Source organism: Haplochromis burtoni, unplaced genomic scaffold (assembly GCF_018398535.1).
Source record: "Haplochromis burtoni strain Fernald_Lab_line unplaced genomic scaffold, NCSU_Asbu1 Contig_48, whole genome shotgun sequence".
Lineage (NCBI taxonomy): Eukaryota > Metazoa > Chordata > Actinopteri > Cichliformes > Cichlidae > Haplochromis > Haplochromis burtoni.
In genome coordinates, this window is record NW_024582409.1 from 2,055,805 (window position 1) to 2,079,552 (window position 23,748).

General features: G+C 40.0%; 2 protein-coding genes across 2 annotated transcripts; one reads left to right on the plus strand and one right to left on the minus strand.

Moving 5' to 3' along the window:
* The first annotated feature begins 161 nt into the window (after positions 1–161).
* Positions 162–16,419, plus strand: mospd2 (motile sperm domain containing 2). The gene is made up of 15 exons (XM_005921364.3): positions 162–434; positions 550–607; positions 993–1,148; positions 2,026–2,112; positions 2,263–2,417; positions 3,681–3,741; positions 3,836–3,874; positions 3,964–4,088; positions 4,743–4,916; positions 8,748–8,866; positions 13,498–13,591; positions 13,748–13,844; positions 14,434–14,554; positions 15,103–15,205; positions 15,845–16,419. The coding sequence occupies exons 1-15, from the start codon at positions 402–404 to the stop codon at positions 15,995–15,997; spliced, it is 1,575 nt and encodes a 524-aa protein (XP_005921426.1). The 5' UTR covers positions 162–401; the 3' UTR covers positions 15,998–16,419.
* A 2,825-nt stretch (positions 16,420–19,244) lies between these two features.
* LOC102308668 (ankyrin repeat and SOCS box protein 9) lies at positions 19,245–22,744 on the minus strand. Its single transcript, XM_005921356.3, has 7 exons — positions 22,374–22,744; positions 22,151–22,230; positions 21,840–21,947; positions 21,240–21,390; positions 20,959–21,093; positions 19,864–20,055; positions 19,245–19,763 (listed from the first exon to the last, which is right to left on the minus strand). Exons 1-7 carry the CDS (start codon positions 22,453–22,455, stop codon positions 19,573–19,575), a joined length of 939 nt encoding a protein of 312 aa, XP_005921418.1. The 5' UTR covers positions 22,456–22,744; the 3' UTR covers positions 19,245–19,572.
* Positions 22,745–23,748: the final 1,004 nt, after the last annotated feature.

Sequence of the window (23,748 nt, forward strand, 5' to 3'; positions counted from 1 at the left end):
TTTTACTTGTGTCAACTTTTGTTTACACCGAGGTCACACTCGAAGTAGCGCGCCAACGGTCTCTGAACGCTTCCTGTCAGACGAAATGCATTGTGGGTGAGAGTTGTAAGCGAAACAGCCATGCACCGACACGGAAGTTGAAATGTGTCGCTACCTGGAACATTTATCTAAACAGACTTGTTGTATGAGTAGTTAGGCTTTAAACGGGTCTTAGACACAATTCAACACTCCCTCGGTTACGAACAAACAGCCACGCGAAGAGGTGTGGCTAAACCGGTAGAGCCAACATGGCAACGACAGGGCGTCAGTTTCCCAGTTAGTTCGCACTGATTCATACAAACAACAGTCAGCTAACTCGCTTTCAGTACACGGAACTGCCAAAGACCAGTGGACAGCTGAACATGGCTGAAGTTGAGCCACACGAAGGAGAGCAGGTATCGCTGATAACCGTTATTTATTTATTTATTTATTTTTATCATTTATTATCATAAATGACTATACGATTAAAGCCAAAGACGACTCTAACCTGAACCAACTCTGTTTTGACAGGACCTTGAAAAGAAAATCGAGGAGACAAGGCAGAGATTCAACAATGAGTTGCTCCAAGGTAGCACAGTTATTGCGGGCAAGCTGACAATAACATATCTTGCTTTTGAATGCATTTTGGTTGCTGTCATCTAGCTTGCATACATTCAGATATTGTACATTAAATAGTTAACTGTTACTTTACGCCCTGTTGCTTAAACGTTGACCCGAATACCCAGAGCCCAGATAAGCGTTAGCTCTTTACTGCCCCGAGTAGCAGTTTAGTTTTTAGACTAGTTTTAGGCTAAGCCGTCACACCATGGCCTCCTGGGGGCTTTATTTGAGTTTGCGGCACAATGTGGACATTGTGGGTCTATGAGAATTTTAAATGGGAAAGTTTAAGTCTATGAAATTGAAACCGATTTTGAAGTTGTCATGTGATTCAGTCTGCGTGTAAATGTTTGCAGATTCAACAGAGAAGTATGACCCCAGGGACGTGGAAAGGCTTCAGACAGATGACAGTCTGGTGGAGGGCTACCTGACATGGAGGATCTATAATGTTGATGATGCCTTGAAAATGATTGATGAAAGTCTTCATTGGAGAAAAGAGTATGGGGTAAATGGTAAGGTGCTGATATGATATGCATTATGTCACAGTATAACAATGTAACCTCACTGTTGTTAATGCTTACAATTTATAGTTTCAATACTAGGAAAATGTTCGATTCCCAGTGCTACATGCATATTATATTTGAGCCCCAAAAATCATAAGCCCTTCCTAAAAGTGAAAATATTGACATTACCATTTTGAGATGTCTATAAGCCTGCAGTACAAACCGTTGCTTGTCTTTGTGCTTCCCTGGCATTAGTTCAGACAGAACATCATTGTTTGGGAAACGCCAGTTTCTCCACACACCCAAGAACAATCCCCACTGTTTCTTGTGAGGAACTTTTCAGAGTAACTGTCTGTTTTTTAAATAGCAAATTCTATTTGTCAACAGTTGTTTTTAGAAAGTTTCCTTCAGTAAAGTCTACAAGGTATTCAAGGATTTTGCCTTTTTTTTAAAAAAAAAAAAAAGGGGGGGGGGGGCTGGGGTGAATTTATATCCATTAACAGAAAATTTGCTATTTTCCATCAATTTTGGAAGTTTTAGAAAGACCTACTTTTGGGAATCTAGGTACCTTAATAGCAAGACTTCATAATACTCTTAAAATGTGGCAAATTAGTGACCTTCTCTAAAGGACCATGCAGTGATTCAGAAATTTAGCACAGTATATTTCATACACTTTATGCTGTTTTATTTGTTAAGAACTAGGGTAACACAAAATAATCAAATTAAAGATTTTCTGCGCCTTGAGGCAAAGAAATTAAAGGCAGCAGTAGTCTAAAAGATACAAGACAGATTCTTCCCTTTGCCTAAAATGTCATGTTGCATATTGTTATTCTTTGAATGAGAGCACTGGATAGCAATGTAATGAGTGTCCTCATGTGTGTTTCAGACATTAATGAGAGCACTATTCCCAGATGGATGTTCGAAACTGGGGCTGTCTACCTCCATGGCTATGACAAAGAGGGCAACAAACTCTGTATGCACTTGCTCTATTAAAAGAGATGCTTCAGCTCAGCCTTTATTTGTTAGAAACGTTATCTTTCCCACTAAAAATGTTTGATCCCAATTTGAGAAAAAAAAATACAAATGAAATATGATAACTTAAAATTTGTTTCCTGTGTTTTAGTCTGGTTTAAGGTAAAGCTGCATGTCAAGGATGCAAAGACTGTCATAGACAAGAAAAAGTATGTGGCCTTTTGGCTGGAGAGGTATGCAAAGAAGGAACCTGGGATGCCTCTAACCGTTGTGTTTGACATGACGGACTCTGGCCTCAGCAATGTAGTAAGTCCATAAAGTTATTTTTAAGAGGAAGTCTTTTGTGTTTAAATAATTTACAGTTCGTGCTCTAGTCTAATCCAGGTCTTCAAAACTCACATTATGTTTTCAGTCTTTTCCTCTAAGGTATAAGTCTGTTGCTTTCCTGTTACTGTCACTGCAATGTTGTTTACCTTCCTCATACTTCTTGCTTCTTGAGTTGTGGACTTGCAGGGGCTGATACTCCTCAATGGTATTACACGTTAGAGATTAAAGTAACCTTCAAATCCTGATGGTCAGCTCGAGCGGGCCGTCTAATCCTTAGGCTCGCTGTGTCACAGGCATTGGCTCCTTGATGGAGGGCTCTGTCAGCGAGTTTATTTCATTGGCTTGGCTCTCTCCTAGAAAAATTGCTCAATTAAAGACGAATAAACCAACACAAACAAGGCAAAAAGAATAAATAGCTATGCAGCTCCTGTATAAAATGAGTAGATTAGATGATCAGTTTGGAAAGCAGCTTTATTGAGGCCCGTTGAACCACAGTATGAGCCAGCGCAAAGCTAGCCAGTATGATCTCATTATGGGTTGGGAGTGAATTTCCTGCATAGCAATGAGGCTTCTAGCCAATTGTAAAGCTGAGCCGCGATATAGGGGTTATTACTATTGACGTATTTGCTGTTTGTCTGATAATTTAAATTATCATAAAACAGTGAGGTTAAGATTTTTCATATTTATCTAAAATTGTTTAAAGCGTGACTGAACATTTGAGTTGGAGATTAAAATTTGTGCCTGTCTAAGGGGCTTTAATCAGAAGCCCTTTTATTATTTATGTTGAGAAAATGCACTGTAATCTGAGCCATTTGGGAGCTCTTTTTACGTAACTTGATTTTAGCAGGATTGCAGGATTGTGTAATTAAGGCATTGTGTAATGATAAAAGTTGAGGGTTAAATGTGCGTGTTACCATTAAGTAATGGCAAAATGGCATAAAAAAGCAAGATGGAAAAGATTCAATTTTTGTGAAAAAAAATATTGCCGTTCAGAAATGGAGAAAAAAACGTGCTTAAGACTTTCTCTGACAATGGTTGACAGAGGCTGAGCAGGGGATCACTCAGAAGGGGAGCATGCAATGAATTTCCATATAATATTAAGTGGGTCGCTTCAGATGTAGAGGCTGTTAAGAGAGGGAAAAAAATTTCCCCAGCAAAAGGGGTTTGTTGATGCATATTTTATTTTTTAAGCCTTTTGTGTGGTATTAATCACAAATTTCTTTCTTCCACTTTGTGTTTCAGGACATGGAGTTTGTGAAGTACATCATTAATTGCTTCAAAGTATATTATCCAAAGTTTTTATGTAAGTTACAAAAGTCATGTAAGTCATCTGGATCTTTTGAAACATTATTCTTACTAATTTGTTCCTTTTTCTTTCTTTTTTTTAATCATTTCAGCCAAAATGATAATAGTGGATATGCCTTGGATTCTGAATGGTAAGACTGTGGCTTCCAAATTTCAAGCAGTCCTTACTAGTTTTTACGATTCTGACGTCTCAACAATAAAACATTTGCCTCTGCTACAGCTGCGTGGAAGATTGTGAAGTCGTGGTTGGGTCCAGAGGCAATCAGCAAACTTAGGTTTGCATCCAAATCTGAGGTCCAGACATACATAGGCCCCGAGTACTTGCCACCTCACATGGGTGGAACGGTATGTTATGGCTTTTTAAAATGGTTTTAAATTATGCGTTAATTAGTTTAACAAAAGATGCATTAGCAATGGAATGGTCAATACTCCAGTGGGATTATAGTGTGATAAATATTAAAAACTGGGGTAGGCCACATGGTTTGGGTGTGATTTAGCAAAAGAAAATCCATAATAATCTTTCAGCAGGTTGTAATTCAAGTCGTCTGAGAGGGAATTAGAGTCTTCTACCCCCTCTGGGCTCTGATTTTAGGCTTTAGAAAATCTAACATGTGATGGGAAACTTCATGAGTCACAAGTCCTTTTCAGAGCTGATCAGGTGAATGCTACCATTTTGTATAGAATCTAAAAAGACCTATTAGAAAGTAACAGTGGAACATGTTAAGTGGACCATGATGTAGAAGATTAGGATTCAAATGCAGTGTGAAGCGTTAAGGTCAACACTGGGTTAAATGTTGTTTTTTTTCCCTTCAGTATCTGCATTAGTTTTCTTGCCAGTGATGAAGAAATCTAACTTTTTTCAATATTAAACACAAGTTTAGTTACTTTGCTTCTTTGTTTACATAACCAAAATCATATTTACTGATTAATCTGTTAGAAAAAGTGTTACTCTTTAATAACCATGCATGTGGTGACCTAACCTATTTGGCTATGTTCTAGGATTCCTTCAAGTATAGTTACCCACCTCTTCCTGACGATGACTTCCAAACACCCATCTGTGACAACGGGCCCATTGTTAGTGATGATGACAGGGAGAGCAAAGAAGGTGACTTGGATGTTAAAGATGCCCTTGAGTCCAGCTTCACTTCAGATGTTGTAGTAAAGCCCAAAAAGGTACATTTTCTTTCCATTTTAGTTATTAATATACTTTTTTTTTTAACAAAGGAAAAAAAATAGTGGATAAAAATAATTTCAACTTTGTACACAATTTAATTACACAACAGTATAAAGTAAAACTGCTCCCTGGGTGTTGTGCAAGTCTGTACTTTGGCACTCAACACTTAGTATATGTGTAGTTAGTTTGATCGCATCTGATTGCCTATAAATAAATGTGATCTTTAATGCTGATGCTAATATAATTGGCAGGATTAGTGTTTCTGTTGTTATTAGAGTAGCTGCTCTCAAGTTCAATTCAATTGAATTTTATTTACAGTGCCAAATCCCAACAACAGTCGCCTCAAGGTGCTTTATATTGTAAGATAGCCCCTACAATAATACGTACGCGATGTCAGCTGAGACTGAGTTCTGAACATTTTTTAGATTTGGGTAGTGAAGCATTCTGCTTCTAGGGAGATTAGGTGAGGTTTGGTCACTGATTATTTCATCCTGTGCCTTCTTTCACTCAGTTTCTTTAAACTGCACACAAGGTAACAACATGTAATTGGGTTCCTTTCCAGCAGGTAATGGTTCTGATTTTTGTAAACATTGAGCTGCTACCTATTGCCTCTGTGAAGGTGACTTGTAATGTAATTGGCAGCAGGCATATCCAAAGCTCTTGCATCACAGATGGACCACTCAAACTCAAACTCAGCAGTCTTTGTCAACCACACAAGGAACTAAAAGATTGTTGAGTTTGTTGCTTAAGCCACTCCATGCTGGAACTGGATTCCTTCTCCCTGGCAGGATGGAGCACCATCGCTGAGATGCCCCAAAGACTGAATGTGTTGGAGCCCTCATCACCTCCCTCTCCCTCTTGTACAGCACCTTTTGCAAATGAGTGTTAAGTCCACCCTTCCAAGTCAACCTTGCTTATTTTCAAGTGAGCAGCATGCAAAAAGTGCCTGGCTGGAAGAAGATGGGATGTTATCAAAGGGATTACTTTAGCATATACTCATTATCTGAAAGCGCCTGTTAAAGAAAGTTGCACTTACATTGTATTAGTGTGTTTTAATAAATACCACACTGGTTTAGATTTTCAGAGCTGGGATATGCACATCAGACAGTCATTTCCAGTCACAAGTTTGATGCTTTTTAATGTCCTTAGTGTAACAAGTGAGATCACCTCAAACTCTCAGCCATTGTTTTGATTAGAGATGCCTAAACCTGCCCCACATAACATCATCAAAACGTGCACAGATCCCATGAATTGCGTAATGTTATTGCCCAAACGTTGGTATTGTACTGCAGGCCTCTGAGGTGGCCGGTTTCATATCAAAACATTTGCGTCAGCTCTGTGGAAAAGTTGAAGATATTTTTGAGGCTTGCCTGACAAAGTAAAGTTACACAATCACTCTGAGATGACACTTTACACACACGGAGGAAATATCTGAATATGGCTTCTTAGGTGTTGTGAATATTCAGGGTGAGAGAGTAGTGGTTCCACTTTGACAGGTAATTTGTTGTAATGGTAATTAAAAATTCATGTAAGCTGTTATTAAGCATAATTTTGACACTCGCCTAAGGTTGCAGACCCCATTAGAAATTAAGTCTGCAAACGTTATTCACCATCGCTCCCTTTTGAGCCTCGGGCATCTTTATTCAAGGTTTGCATATTATCCACAGCACCTGCATAATAACCACTTAGCACTTATTTTTGTGTTGCTTTATTATCCTGTTGGAAAAAGACCAAATTGGATAGATAAAGGAAGCACAATAGAATAAAAGCAAAGCACTTGAATGGGATCAGAAGTGGACAATGTTAAGATGAGAGCTTGTGCATCAGCAGGTTGCTCAGTAGGGTTCATCATGTTTTCAATTCTGCTACACCTGATTTCTGGTAGTCCATACTATGAGTGAATCACTGTGTTTTTACAGTTGGAAACTCTTGGAATTTCAAGCCCGTCTGAGCGCATTCCTCAGTGCTTGTGCAGACGTTTCTGCTCCTCAACCATCTTGTGTCACTATACAAGACTGTTCCTCCATCAGCACCATGCACCTCAACCTGCATTCTTCTGGATACCAGTAATCACTAGCACAACTTTTTGGCCTCAGAAAGCTAATTGAGTTTCTTTCTGTTTTGAAACAAGGGCTGGATGTGGTAAGGAAGTGTAGGATTTCGCCTACACAAGGAGCTCAATGTCCGGAAGATTTCTGCAGGCTGGAAAGGCAGGTGTACTCACGTGGGTCGAATTATTGTGAGTGCACCTCCCTCACAGTCTCCTGATGTCATCACCACCCCTGGACATGTTCATCCCTTGACCTGTCCTGGACCTTACATTTCGATTTGACCCTCCGTTTGAAAGCATAACATTTCTGACCTTGTTATCAAGGCATGTCAGCTTAATAATGAGAAGCTTATCATTTGCACTATGTCCTGTAAACGCCGAACCAAGTGGGACAGTCATTTCACAGTTTAATTAGCTGTGGAGAAAGCGTAGCACACTCACTGCTGATCATTAGCAGTTTCACATTATTTGTATCTTCTTAGTTTAAAAAACTGCCAAGGTAATTACTGTTATATTACAGTAGACCAACTTATTAACCCATAGCACTAAATCTTTAATCCTGCCTGCCTTTGAGGCAGCATTTCACAAAAGCCGTCTGTGTCTTGTCCTCTAACACTATCTCTTTTTAAGTTTGTTATTTAGCATTGCTAATCACACAGAGAATCTTATTTTGTGCCTTGATATGAACTGTTTCACCAAAAAACACTCCGATCAGCTCTTACTTTATTATATTTGTCAGTCCCTTCTGTGCCTTACAAAATGTGTAGAAATCACATATTTCTGTAATTTTAGTTTAATTCCTTGTACCCAGCTATGGCAGTGTATTCCTTTTAAATGTAATTTTCAAAATTAATTACCTTTTGTTTCTTTTTAACAAGTAATGACATTTTGTATGAGTATGGATCTAGTAGAAATAATGCCAATGATATTATCACTAAAATAACTGTTAAACACTATCTGTATGAGACAGTAAAACATTTCACTTTTTAATTCAAACTTGATTATGTTTTACATTTTTCTACTCGCATTTCATTTTGTTAAGCTTGCTCTTTAAATGGATAAATAAATTGAGACATTTCATCAGCGGTTGATGTCTTCATTCTGGCAGTTGCATGATGGTCAGCCATGAAATTAAGCTCCCTTCCTCTCTGAGTCACAGAAAATACTGTCACGTGTAGAGTCTGCTCACTTTTGCCCCTTTTCCCCCCTCGATTCCTCACCTGCTGTGCTTGCTGCACAAACTGTTTTACACACCATGAAGCATCCATTTCCTGAACTGACCTACTTTAAAATAACTACCATTTATGCAACCATTTTGAAACGTCTATCCTGTCAGCTGGTGTGTGGTCTTGAGATTTGTGTGAATAATTTGGGTCGAAGTTTAAGCAATTTGCTGACGTTATGAGCTGTATATGAGTCATCTTGTGACTCCTCAGTTACTTTCGTTTGTTTTGTTTTGTCAGAAGTCACAAGTTTGTGGATCACTTTTGGTTCCTCATCTTCATGGACATGCTAATTGTGGTTGTGTGTTCCCTCTGGAGGCTAAGTGGAACGACGGTCAGGGATCATCATAGGAATTTCCCATGCAAAATTATATTAAGTTGCGTTATCTGAGCATTTAAAAAAACTATTCATCAATGCCAGTACATGAATCCAATGACGGCTTTCTCTGTATGAATGCCAAAGGTCACACATTTCATTTTTAGGGGGAAAAAAACAGATAATGGTCACATGACAAAAATTGTGTGTCTCTCTAATCAAATGCTTTTTGTTCTTTCAGGTAAATTTTCTGGAACAAAGTTTGAGGTCAGAGGACAACGATAAAGGAGATGCAAGCGCCAGGACCAAAGGTGCCAGGAAGCCGCTGACCACCTTCAAAGGTTCTCTGTTAGATGTTAGGTAGGTTATAACTCATCAAGATTGCATTAGTTTGGACACCTAAATTTAAGGTGGTGGTGGTCAGAGGGCCCGGTGGCGCCAGTGTCCGGCAGCCTCGCCTCTGTCAGTGCGCCCCAGGGCAGCTGTGGCTACAATGTAGCTGCCATCACCTGTGTGTGAATGTGTATGTGAATCGGTGAATGATTGAATGTAGTGTAAAGCGCTTTGGGGTCCTTAGGGACTAGAAAAGCGTTATACAAATGCAGGCCATTTACCATTTAAGAGTTCCCATAACTTTGTCACAGGCAGGCGACATCTGCTGTTTTTTCCCTTTGTATTCTAATACTACACTGTTCAAGACCATACAACATGTGAGATAAAACCCCAACAAGACGACCCCTTATGAGCAGCCACTTGGCTTTTGCGCTTATACTACAACTGCCATGCTCTGCTGCTGCTTTTCATCCCTCACTCTCCCTCTGCGTGAAGCGCACATGATCACTGGTGCGCTCATTTGGGTGCACTTGGTTCTTGCCTCTAGACATCCTGAGGCCGGGTCAGCAGGGAATTTGCACAACGCCCATCTCTCTTTGCGAAGAACCAACAGAAGTCACCCATCATGCTTGTATTCAGGTTTCCATGATATTGTTTGTTCAAAATGTTTTCACACGCTCAAAGCCAAATTTGGTAGAAAAAAAGTCGATATGAACATGTAGAAAGTGTATTTTCAGTGGCAATATAGCACCTGCTTTCAGATTAGGAATCACCAAATAAAATTCGTTAAAATACAGGTAACAGAATCCCAGTAGCTAAGTGCTTGCTGAGCAGTGTAATAGTAATGACAGAACAATTGCAGCCATTTAGTTGTAGATTATTTCATGTTCAAACTAGCTTTTTGCAAACACACCTTAAGGGAGTAACCATGAAGTCTTGCAGACTGACAAGTAACTGATGGGTTGGAAAGCTTTTTGAATGTCACTCTGCATCATCAGTGTTGTGGACTACATGGCGAGATCATATTCAGGGAACAGCCATCGGGTCATGCAGCACTGTAATGCTTTTTATGTGTTTACATTTACTGAATGTATCACACAAAGCTCATGGGAAAAACCTAACATAGAACTAATATTCTGTTCTAATATTTTTATTAAAAAATGATGTGCCTCAGCAGCTCCTCCTTTCTTTGGTACCCTAATGAAGATCACCTGTCAGACAGGCCTTTAGAGCCCTGCAGCGCTTCCTTTTTCTCTTTTGATGAATAATACCATAATTATTGGTATTATGTCTTGGAGGGGGTTACTACTATGGGAATTCCACTATCAGCTACTTTTAAATGGACCTAATGAACTACTAAATTTCATTGAGTAGGATACTGTCCAGGAATGGAGCATCCCCACATTCATGTGCTAATAGGCATTCCTGTTTCCATGGTTAACATTTCTGCAGAAATACAGTCCCGATCAAAAGTTTAAGACCACTTGAAAAATGGCAAGAAATCATGTTTTGCATGGTTGGATCTTAAGTAGCGCTTCAAAATGCAACAACAGTGTTGTCCTGTTGAAAAACCCAGTTGTTACCACACAGATGAGGGCCCTCAGTCATGAGGGATGCTCTCTGCAAAATCTGTGCATAGCCAGCGGCCGTTTGACGCCCCTGCACCTCCTGAAGCTCTATCCATTATGGCGTCCACTCCACTGTGGCACGCAGAAAAAAATCTCAGGTGGGATCTGCTGATCAGTAACTGCTGATCAGTAACGTTGGAAGCCATCAGGACCATCAAGGTAAATTATTGCCAATTGGGTCCTCCGGCTCAGTCCTAGTGAAATTTTTTGGGGTCTTCCTGACTTTTTTTGTTCCATAACCCTCAGGATCATTAAAGAAATTCCAAATGACTGTTTTACTGCGTCCCACCTCAGCAGCGGTGGCGCACTGCGAGAGACCCTGCTTATGCAGTTCAGCAGCCCGACCTGTTCAAAAAGGGAATGAGTTTTTGCTTTTGCCATCAGAACGTCATGACAGTGTGACTACCTGACAGAAAATGACAATGAATCCACATTTTTGCACAGATTTGGCCTTTTAAAGGCATGTGGTCCTAAACTTAAGTGTTGTTTTCAATAAATTGGATGCTCAAAAAATGTTTTGTCTCACTCATATTTCTTCTGGTTGCATGTTGAAGCTCTACTTGGAACCTTGTTCAGATCCAACCATGCAAAATAGCATTTTTTTGTCATTTTTCAAGTGGTCTTAAACTTGATCAGGACTATATATATATACATATACATATATTGCTTTTGCAGATTCCTTCCCTTTGTTAATACTATATATATCTTTTGTAATTTTGTAAATCATGCTAAATTCCCACCTCTGCTATCACAACCTCCACACCACACCAGAGTATACCAATATGGACCAATATTAATTCTATTTGTTTACTCTGGACCACGATTCAATTGCAGTTTCACACAAGCTAAACTAAAAATATACTAGCTTTAGAAATGAACCTCACCCTAAACAAACACGTAAAACATTCTTGGGGTCTGATCTGCACCTAGCATACTCTGCTTCTCTGCAGGTGCACCCAGCCTAGTTGTTTAAGCTGCTTCAGAATTTGCTTGGCCTTCTTCCCTGCAGCCTGAAAAAAAAACTGCACTAACCGGGCAAACATGCCAGAATCAGTTTTAACTGCAAACAGCAAAGGTTGGCTGTATGCATCAGTCTAGCTGATGTGGACCTGGGTTGAATACACAGACCAGCCAGCTTCTTTGTTCTGCAACGACAACTCTATTGTGTTTGGGAGACCTAAAGCCAGAAGTGTTATCTGGTCACCAAAAGGTAACTGGTTTGATGTTCTACACAGTTTACATGGGTTCATCTATGAGTCTGTCCCATGTTTCCAATATTTCTGCCAATTCCCTTTGGGTAAGACATGCCAAAGCTTGTTCAGGACCCTTACATCAAGGAAGATTTGCTGTAATATACGTGTAACTAGGTATAACCAGTTGACTCACACGTCTATGTCTTGAAGAGCCATATGCAAAAAGATTAACTGCATCTGAAGTCATTATTGATGTTTTGTACCTTTATAGCTCAACTGATCTGTTCAAACAGAGGCAGAAATTAAGGATGCTGACAGTCAATTGCTCATCGACTAGAGATGAATTGGTGTTATGCTAATTAGTAAGAAACACTGGCAAATGATCAATTATCTTCAAGAAAGGTGTGCTAGTCCCCCTCCTACACATTGTCAAACAGAACATATATTTTAATTGAACCTTCATTAAATTGCAAATAGAATGCTGAGTTCAGAAGATATGCATTTCAGTATGGAGTACAACAATCCCATAATGATCTGGTTGTTTCGTGGGTAAATATTTTGCGTATATAACGTGTACTCTTCATGTACTCTTCATTTTCATGAATAATGTCTGTTGATTTCTGTGTTTACAAAGCTAAAGCTTTGATGTGAGGATTTTGACAGCTCTGGGCTGTGAATTATACTGATAAACAGATTAAAATGAGCCTTAAATGCAATTATGTTTGGGAGTTGTGTTAGCCTTCATTCGAGACTGGGGGCTTTAGGAGAGAGTAGGGGTCTTTGATCTTGTGTTTGCCAGAGGTTTGCAGAGCCCAAAGACTCACTTTGAGATCAAGCATGCTTTACTCTTTTTTTTTTTTCTCTTTCTTTTTTCCTTTTTCCCTGCCATAAGGGACATGGAAAAGGGAAAAAAAGGGAAAAAAATCTTTGTTCTTAGCGGTCTTAGTTCATAAAACAGCCAAGCTGCATCATTGAGAAGCTTTATACATGCATAGCAGATAATATGATCCCGCTGTAATAAGTATGCAATGTGCACCAAGGCCAAATTCATCAAATCGCATGCTGCATGTATATATCACCAAGTTAGACTGTGTGAGCTAACGACAAGCAAAGCATACGTGACCCCTTACAGGTTTCCTATGGCTCGTTCCTTCCTTTGCAACGTTATACAAATCTCTCTAAATCAAATGCTAGAAGGGATTCATTTTATTTCATATTTTTTAATCCAAGTCATAATATCAGGAGGTCTCCCTCTAGTAAGATGGACAGCTTGATTCCGGATACTAAGTTAGATTGCTTTATTTTAAATATATTTTCCTGTAGCGGTAACATCAGTGTTCTTGATATTCTGGTACACAACAGACTTTGGAAAAACAACCCATGCTGAAGTCTCCTCCTTATAACTTACAAAACAGCCGGATTTTGCCCTGCAGCTAAGCTTGTTGAACAAGTCATAAAACTTTCAAAAGGGCTGTAGCAGAGCGCTGGTAACATAACTTGTTTAGGTTGGCTAAAGAGGACAGTAAACAAGTAAAGGTTGGTTTAGATTTACCATGCTCGTTCAGTACCACAGTGTTCTGTTATTATGTTTCCTTTTTTAATTCAATGATAAAATTGTTAACAATTAATTACAGTGAATTAAAGAAGCAGATTCTTCATTCAGTTAAATAAAATCCTGGAAAAGGTAATTTGTTAGAGGTTTCCATTGTCTAAACATTTGGCTACATTTTTAATAAAAAAGAATAAAATTGTGTCTCAGGTTTCCACCTATGTAGCAGTCTAATGTAGTTCCTGCTACACACTGAGGGTTTTTTTTGCTCTTTATCTCTATGTTCAGCCCTGCAGAGGAGCTCAGCTTTGGTTCTGGAGAGACTGAAAAGAAAAGCTTAATTATCCTGAACAATGTGGTCAAAAATCAGGTGGCCTTTAAGGTGAGTCTGAAAGCGTGTGGCACTTGCTACAGTTAATTCGTGCACCAGTTCCCTTTGATCTCACAGTTCACAGACTAACTATTGCGTTTATGTATTCAATAAATTGAGGAGACAGAAAAAAAAGCATTGTTAAATGTTCCTCTCATGTCTTCACAGGTGCGGACCACGGCGCCCGACAAGTATAGAGTGAAGCCGAGCAGCAGCTGCTGTGAGCCAGGAGCTTCAGTAGACATAGTTGTGTCACTACATGGAGGTATTGCACTTAAGCTCTGCACTCTTCTCATAGCAGATGTTTCTAAATGCTGAACCTCAGAATAATCAAGAGGTTCAGTGTATTACCCTCCTAAAGTGCAGGCAGCCACTTTCTCCTGCCTGACATGCATATTTCAAGACTGATAAAAGAATCATCTCTACAAAACAAACCATCAGACAACTGACAGTGCTGCGTGAGTTGAAACAGCTTGTGCCCTTCAAGCACCGAAATGTCAGCTGTAGGTTATGATGTGCTGAACATAGCTCGCTCAGAGGAACCAGTGCAGCTTATTTTGGGTTACTTTTTTTCCCAGCTTTTATGCTGTGGTGGGGGGGGGCGGGGGGTTTCTTCTCCCCAAAACTGTCACATCTAACACTGGCTTCTGTGAACATAGTCCTTCTGTTTCTGTGTCTGAACCAAATCAGTCAGCTGCACTAGTTTTGTTGTTGATTTTAAGAGCAATTTAAATTATTTTTTTGCATTTTCTGAAACAAAAATCGAATTATTCAGTTTTCAACAGCTGTCTCGGTGAGTTGTGCTTACGTTAATGTTTTTGTTTTTTTGTTTTTCTCTGCCTGATTTTGTGCAGGTTCTCAGGCCTCTCCACAGGACAGGTTTCTGATTATGGCTGCAGAGATGGAAAATGCTGGATCACAAGATCTTTCACAGTTCTGGAAAGAAGTACCGAAAACCAAAATCATGGAACACAGGTCTGCAGTGAAGTGTTGGCCACACGTAATGCCAAGCTTTTACTTTGGCATGCCTCCCAAGTATATTTGGCAGCTTATTTTAGATTCTGTGCTCGTTTAATTCGCTGAGAGAAAGAAGAAATCCTTGTCTGACTTATTTTTTTCTAGTTAATTCACAACTAACCTGCTAGTCCCAGCCCTTCCTGTCTCATTTTCACTACCAGCTGTTTCACTTGCCAGTTTGCTAATGTAACAGCCTCAATATCATTCAGCTGCTTCCCTAAAGTGGATCCTATCCCAAAGGTGGTGGAAGTGGAACTCCACCTACTTACACTGCAGCTGGATATCAGCTTTGAGCTGTAGGGCCAGTTAAGTTGAAAACTAGTTTGTGTGCTACTGTGCTGAGCTCAAAAAGGGTATAGCACAGAACAAGGATTACAGCTGCTAACTGAAGTCTAAAATGATGGAAATAAATGAAGATGGACTATGTTTCTGCCACACAGTACTCCTGTGGACCAATGATTGCATCCTCCTGATATCCTACACTAATTAGATTGTCTTTCCTACAGATTGCGCTGTCATGTTCTGGAGAGTGCTAAACCAGCAATTAAATCTTTTAAGGATAACCCAATGGAGACAATGCCAATCGAGCAGCAGGAGTTAAATATAGCGGTGAGTTTTGGTGTAAAAAATTAATAAATACAGAAATCTTGGTCAGTTTTTAGACTTTTCAGACTCTGGCTCCATTGGTAACCATCTAATGAATATACATCCCTGTCACATGGCAATCAACAGTATCTTTCAAGTTTAACGTGGGAACAGTTAACTGTTAGTTTGCTAACAGTGCCTGTATTTTGTTGGCATTTCTTGGTCTTTGGTCGCCACATGTCTACCTGTGTGTACACCACTTAAGCAACAGACACTCATCCATCCATCCATCCATTTATTCAGTTCAGCACAGACTGGAGTAGGGTGAAAAGTTGGGTAAATCCACTACAGGTCTCCAGTTCATCACACAAATGACTAACACAGAGAGACAGACAACTATTCATGCTACATTCATACCTACAGCAAATTTAGAATCACCCTTAACATGCATGCTCTTAGACTCTGGGAGGAAGTTGGAATCCCCACGCAGACACATGGAGAACATGCTGACTTCATTTTCTAAAATTTTTCTGTCAGCAAAGAGAGGTTCTTACCGTAACAGTTAGCTGTTCCTGTTTTCCCTGCACACATGTTTCCACGACCTGTTTGAAAAACACTTTAGAAGCATAAACGAGGTCATTCAACCAGTTTTTGTCTCACCAGCTAATGCGAGTCACAGCCTGCACCTCACGGCTGGAGCAGAAGCTGGACAACACCCTGTGGTTGCAGAAGGTTCTCATTGTGTTGGTGGTAGTCCTCGTGATGCTAAACCTGCTGTGTCTCCACCTGCTGGGAACAGCTCAGCAGCCATCTTGATGTGCAACGGCACCCCATCAGCTGTTTCTGTAAATTCCTGATACACAGTTCCAGCGGGGCCGCGTTTGAACTTCCTGATTGGCGGTCATCTGATGTTTTCCCGCCCTTTCCACAAGCTGCTATCATGGAGAGTCAGCAGGGCTGACTTTAGGACATGTGAGTTGTTGTGGAGTAAAACTAAATGAAGAGATTCTCTTTTTCTGACACAGTCAGATTCAATGATGTGACATCAGTTCCTTGGTGTTTTTTTGTTGTTTTTTTTTTGTTTTTGCTTTTTAATATTGCTCATGGAAAAATGTAATTTACTCAAATTAATTGCAACAGTCACAATATGTAGAAAGTATTAGTTATTTTTTCAAACACGTTGTATAATTTTTTACATGATATAAATATAAACAAAATAAACACCTTTGGTCACCTTATCTAATTTCATTTGACATCAAAAGGCTTTTGTCTTTGTGATCAGTTCAGGTAAAAATAAGAGGAAAAAAATGAACTTGTGGAGTTCAAAACGCCAGCATTTGATCAAATATAGATGTTTTGGCTACTTAGCAGCCTTGTTTTGCATAAATATTCAAGCTCCCGAGCACCCTCATTAGTACAGAGGTGCTTAATTGAAAACATCGCAACATATGACCTCACTAAACTTCTCCACACTCCGAGCAAGGAGCCACAAGAGATCTTTGTCTACACTATCTCCTCAATTTGTTTTAATTACCCCAACACTGAACTAAACTAAAATTACCAAAGCAATTACTGGCGAGTGCAAGGACACGGCACAACCCACTTGTAGCTTAGTGGGAAGCGCTGATATCTATAACAAGATCCAGCTCGGCGCAATCAGGATGTGAGCCGCGGCGCGAGGAGTGATCGCGGTTTGCTTATTAGATGTGTGCACATAAGGGCTGCCTGGCTTTAACAACTTGCAGTTTGTTCACAGTCAGTGGTAGCTGCTTACATTTTAGGGGTGATTAGAATTCTTCATGCATTAATGAGTAAACTAATCCTGCTTTCATTATGAACACTGGGCAGCTTTCACATGCCACAAAATATTTATTTATTTATTTTGTTTCCCTGAACATGACATCGTGTTTTGTCATCTCTAGCTTTTAATATTTTAGAGGTAACTCTAAATATGCTGTCTTTCTTTAAGTGAAAGCTTCGTGTATGCGCTTTCTAGAAGGTATAGGATAGCTTTAAGTGAATGTGCATTGGATGTAAAACTTGCATCCTTGCTAAGAAGTGCATTCTGCACTATTTGGGTAAAAAGTGCCAATGCACTTTAAAAAAAAATGGATAGAGGTTAATGGAGTGTGTGCCTCTAGAGGGGAAAAAAGTAAAAGCTTTGGTATCACACATAGCTTGGTTGATTTTTGGAGTGCATCTGAGTGCCATGCAGCACGTGACTGAACTGGGAAATATTTCAGAAGAATAGCAGAGAGTCCAAAAACAGCCAGGATGACTGGAGTGGGAAATTATTCAAGTGGTCATATGACGGTGATTCCCAGACAGACTTGCCTCATCTGATTTTCGAGATATCACTAATTGCAAGCTGTGGATATTGTACGTCTTTTTTTCCAGCAGCTGCAGAAGACAGAAACTCCTCTGTAGCATTGATTTCACATTAAAGATCAGTTAAATCGAAACTCGGTGTGCGTGCGTGTGTTCCTGGCCCCGGGCGCTAATGCAGTGTTTGAGGGGGTGACGATTTAGTTCGGACGCCGTATTGGAACAGAGGGATCAATGGGGAGTTAACGAGTGCCGCATTCAACAAGAAGGCTGTGGGTGAATTGAATAAAATCATGTTGATGTCCAGAGGTGAAGGAGCAGTACATTCTGCTCCTTCATCATCTGTAAATGACCTGTTGAAATCAATGATTTTGATACAGTGGCATTACTCATTTCCAATAAAAATGATAGATGCATAAAATGCATCCATATCCCAGTCATACTGTCTGCTTTAGTCATTTCTTGCTTTTTACTTCTAGTATAAGCCTCTTTTCTGCTCTGGCTCCTGTTCTGTTGTATGTATTGATTAAAATATGGGTCAAGGGTCAGTGAGTGCTTACTTGGTAGGTTGTTGACAAGCTTACAGGCTGCTAGGACTAAGCATTACAAAGTAATGCCTTGCTCAAAGTTCCTGGTTATAGGACATTCTTGAATAAAACTATGGGCGTTTCTGCATTGGAACAAATGTTTACTGTGAAACCAGCAGCTTATTGTCAATACTGGATTTGGGGAATGGAGATAAGTTCATCTTCTTTTTTCCCTTCTTTCAGTTCCTCCCTTTAGGGGTCTCCACAGCAGGTCATTTGCCTCCATCTCACCCTATCTTCCCCCGTCACACCAACTCTGCATGTCTTCTCTCACCACATCTATGAATCTTCTTTATGCTGTTTTTCCCCCTCCTGCCTTCCAGCTCCATCTTCAGCACCCTTTTTTCAGTATATCTATTTCCCCTCCTGTCTAATTCCAAACTGAGCTGTTCCTTTGATATAACCTTGTCCCTCTGGGTTACTCCCAATCAAAATCTTCAGCTCTGCTACCTCCTGTCTTTTTGTCAGCACCACTATCTCCAAACCATACATCATAGCAGGTCTCACTACCATCTTGTAAATGTTCACTTTCACTCTTGCTGCTTCCTTTCTGTCACAAATCACCCTTGACACTCGACTCCACCCACTCCACCCTCCCTGCAGTCTCTTTTTCACCACACTCGTACACTGTCGGTTATTTTTGAAAGGTTGACCCCAAGTATTTAAACTCGTCTACCTCCACTGCCTCTACTCATTGCATCTTAAGGGAATAGCCATAAGTGGTGACCTTTAAGAAAAAGTCATTGCATTGTGTACAGTGTTGTTCTATCTTGATGCTCTTGTTCCCTCATAGAGCAACACAAGAAAAACAGAATCTTGCATCTTTACTATAGCATCTATAAAGGGCCCAGTTTTTTAGTCAGGTACACAGAAGAGTATTGATTGTGTTTATGTAAAAATAGGCTTTACTGAAATGATGACATAAGATTAATTCACATGATAAACACAGGAAGTTCACTTTTTTCTGGGCTCGGGTATTTTAGTTTTATCCATTGTGCTTCTAATTATGTTGTTTTTCTGTTCAAATGTACTCTTTAAGAGTGCAACAGCGTTTTCAGTAAGTCATTAGTAAGATATCTTAACACTAGAATATTTGTCTTAAACTTGAGTAATAAAAAAGGTATGAACAGGAATCATTGCATTCAGTAGTGCGTTTTTATTTGCCTTACTATTAAGAGCAACACATTTCTAAGCGAAACATAAAATATCTATGAACAAAAACTTAAAGGAGTAAAAAAAAAAAAAAAAAGAGTTTTTTTAGTAGCCTAACGTCTGGTAGCTTGTGCGCATCATCCACCTGTATTAAACATCAAGACTAATTGATGTCTTTCCCATCCAGCCTCCCTTCCTGAGGGAAGCAACAAAGATATAGGATATCTTTCACTGAAAGTAATTCCGACATTGTGGTTCATCATCAACCAGGACGTTGTTGCCACCATGTAAGATTATACAAGTCTGCCCCCTATTGACCAAAAACTTTTAAGACTCAAAATCTGAGGTTGCAGGGTTGAGGAATTTCAGCGCATTAAGATCTCCCCTTGGGTCTGATTGGTAGAGCAGATACTCTATCAGTTCTGTGGGTAACTGAAGGTCACAAATCGCACCCAGCCTCTTGTTGCCCACAGCTTTCCTGATGTGTAGTCGGCACAGCTGCATTAGAGGAGACACTCCTGGGGACACTCAGGGGAGAAGCATGAGCCGTTATAGATGGTTAGCTTCTTGCTGCGCCACCAGCCCAGTGCAAAGTCTTGAGTGCAAAGTCTCAACTACCTCCTGCTTGTTTCAGAAGTCTCTCTGTAAGGCTGTTGGGCGGAGCGAGGTCCAGTGGCTGCCTGCCCTCTGAGTTCCTAAGGAAGAGATCCGCCCCATGTTCAAGCAGGACGGATGTCAACTCAGGGCTGGACTGACGGGCGGCCATGTGCAGAGGCGAGTCCCCAGACACGCTGCTGTTCACATTTGCACCTGAAGAAAAGAAAAGGCCAAATATGATGTCCCCACATTACATGAAATAAAGCTTTTGTTGTGGTTCAGGTAAAGATTTTCTTTGTTAGAACAGTTGAACAACCCAAGTCAGGAAAAAACTGCTGTATTTTAATTTACAAGAATAAGGACAAGGAGTCCTGCAAAAGATGCTAAGAGTCTCCAAGCCTGGGATTACATGAAAAAACACAAAACCTGAAGCCACAAGAGGACTGTGGTTTCTTAGCGCAACATGCAAGGTAGCTTGTGAAAGTACATGCAAATATACAGAGTAGATCTACTGTCTTAAAAGCCATGTTGGTACAAGAAATGTTGATATGATTTGAGTTTGTTTACCGCACACTGAGGTTTGAAGTACTGATGATATTTTTGCAAGACATCTTCACTTTAGTGCCTGAAACCTTTGCGCAGCACCATAGCATGGCACATATTTCCATGTTATATACCTTTCTTGTTATTAAAATCCAGCCTCTACATTACCTGTACTGCTATTGTGTGTAATGTTTATGATATTACAAGAGTTTCTAAAGTAGCCCCTGCAGCTAGCCTCCACCAAACAGGTCTAATAAGATAATTAATTCTCTGCTCTATAAACCCAATCTTCAACCCCTACTAATGCTGGCTCATGTGATGTTGTGTGTAGGGGTTTATCTAATTTTCCACAGCTCTGTCTGCAGCCACAAAGGGTTTTATACGCAAATTTTTGTACACTTCTCTCAATAAAATATTGAACACTAGACTAGACTTACACTCTGAATATCGCACAATGGAGCACCACTCTCTTTTTGCCATTGAAAAGCTCTCAAAGTCTTCCACCAATTGATAAGATATTGGAAGAATGGATATTCTTTTAGCAATAAAAGTTCAAATGAGAAGCTTTCTTACCCAGCTGCAATAGTTTCCTCACGGTGTTCAGATGCTGATTGGAGCAGGCAATCTGGAGAGGGGTTCCTAACTCGTCAACATGCTGATCCACATCTGCTCCGTACTGAACAAGAGGTTCAATGCACTCAGGATGACCTAGGGAGAGGAAACAGAAATCACCACAATGATAAGAAATGTTCTTGAAAGGTTCTGCTGTAAAAATCTGCTTTTGCCTGCCATTCAAGAGATTTTGGGACTTCTGCCAGGATAGATTTTTCACATATCTGAGTCTGACCTCGAACCTTTTGTTGCAGCTATATGAATTGGAGAACTGGACTGGCTGGTCCCCAGGGAAGCAGCTCCATGTTGAAGAAGCAGCGATACACAGGTCACGTGCCCCTGAGCACATGCTTCTGTCAGGGCAGTTTTTCCATCCACAGTTGAGCTGTTTACCTGATGCATGGCGATATAGCAATAAGGTTAACAATGAATCAAAAAATCACTAAAAATATTTACACATGTTTTGGTTTGTTTAGTTACTTATTCTTACTGTCTTAGAAGGACTGTGACTACATAATTTCTTCAGGGATCATTAAAAATTTCTGACTCTGATTCTCATTCTGATAACGGTGGTTGGACAAATTTGGCTTTATATCAGCTGATGTTTGTTTGTTAATGAGTTATTGTCCATGCACGACCGTGGCTGTGTATTCGGTTAAAATCTTACTGCAGTCTCCCATCAATAAGTGAATATTGGCAATAATTGACATGGTTGTTTTGGGAACGAACTGTGAGTCTCTTTCAAGCAAAAACTGACAACATGCCGTCTTAAATTTGAGATTCTCATGAATTCAGCCAAAAACCACAAATAAACCAACACCACATGATGATGCTTTACTGACATTTGCACCGTTTTCCATCAGAAGCTTGGCACAAGCCGTGTGACCTTGTGTACACGCCCCATGAAGGGGTGAGACCATATCCAGAGTGTTCAGATTTACACATGCACCCTGTGAACAAAACACAGCACATGTAGAGTCATTGAGGTAGATGCACATGGCAACTTTTGGAAAGCAAGCTGCCATATGAGGACACAGTCGCCTTAGGTTTCACATCATAGTGAGAAACACATGGTTATTTAACATCTAATATTATGGGAAGGCAATTTTTTTTTCCCTTTTAGCACAACTTACAATATTCAGTTAAACTCTACCTGATCAATGAGCTTTTGCAGGGTGAGGAGACGTCCGTTAAAGGCTGCTTCGTGAATTGGAGACCAGTCTGATTCAACATCTTTGTGCAGACAAATAAAATAGTTATTTAACTTAGAAACCTACCTGCATAGGTACATGAATACATTAGAAGACCGGATGAAAGTCTCTGCATAAAGCAGTAAATAGAGCCCAGCTGCAGTGTGAGCTTGCACTGTTACTCACCACTCATCAAAGGGTTTGAGAAACAAACAGTTCCACTTTGACATGTAGGGTCTCGCGGAGTGTTTTTCTGTCCAGCAGACATAACTCACAGTGTGGGTTCAAAAGCTCCTCTGTGGCCCGGTTGTCTTTCGCCACAGCCTTTGTAACCTAAACTGGACTGTGTCCAACTAGGAGTTAAATATATTTTGTCCTCATTTGTTTTTGTTTTGATCTTTTTCAGTAGATATGTGACTGACCTTGGTTCTGTCAGTGTTATTTCCTGTCACACAAAGTGTTTGCCATTCAGGAAGCAGGCTAGTTTCAAGCAGCAGTTTTAGTCTCAGCCAATGGAGGTGCAGAAAACGAGAGAAAGACGCCTGTTGAACAGGTCTGTAGTTTGTGTGTAATATGACACTGTACCTCCACACCCATCCTCTCCAGCAGGAAACATGGGCGGCGCTGGGAGAGGGGGTTTCTGGCGTTTTAACTTTAATAAAGGGAAATTAATATTCGATGTTTATTATAAAGTTGTGCCCCCCTCAGAAAAATATTATGTATCATTGGTTTAAAAACTAGGAGGCAAGAGTGACTTTCTACATTTAAAGAATTTGATCTTCATGCAGTATATTGTTTCCAGTTATCGGATATAATAAGCTCTTTAAAATTATGCCCAGATTTTATGACTTTGGTTACATTTTCTTGAAAATTGTTACTTGACATAAAGCGCTCACTTTGTTGCAACTGGTTTGTTAAAAGTAGCTCTAATCATTTTGAAAGTTTTCTTCAGCAATAACGCTTCATGCCATGGTATATTATTGGATTTTCTGAGGTCCTTTGATATTTGTGGGATATTTGTGGGATGATGCTGTGGCTGCTTTATGAGTCTGCGGTGACCAGTGCCATCTGCTGCGCTGTGGTATGCTGGGGCAGCAGACTGAAAGTAACAAGCATCAGACAGACTCAACAAACTGATCCACAAAGCCCAGTAATGTTGTGGGTGTGGAGCTTGACTTTTTGATGGTGGTGTTAGAAAGGAGGATGTTGTCCCAGTTTGCTTACCACATAACATCACAGGAAATCATTCCTACCTGTGGCCATCAGTCTTTACAACTTCACCCTGTGACACAGTTTTTAGTATTTTTACGAAATAATTACAGTCATTGCACATGTGACATGAGACACAGAGAGCAAAGGAAAGCAGCAAAATGGTACCAAAGACTTTCATACACTCTGCAATCTCATTTTTATTTCTGGGGATGGCCAACAGTTTCAGAGGAAGGAAGTCACGTGGAGAGAAGCTCAAAATATAATACACACACAGACTTTCCTGCTAAGGATTTCATTCCTCCACTGTGGCTTTACACAGCTGACTGTTGGTTGTTGATGTTTTAATGGT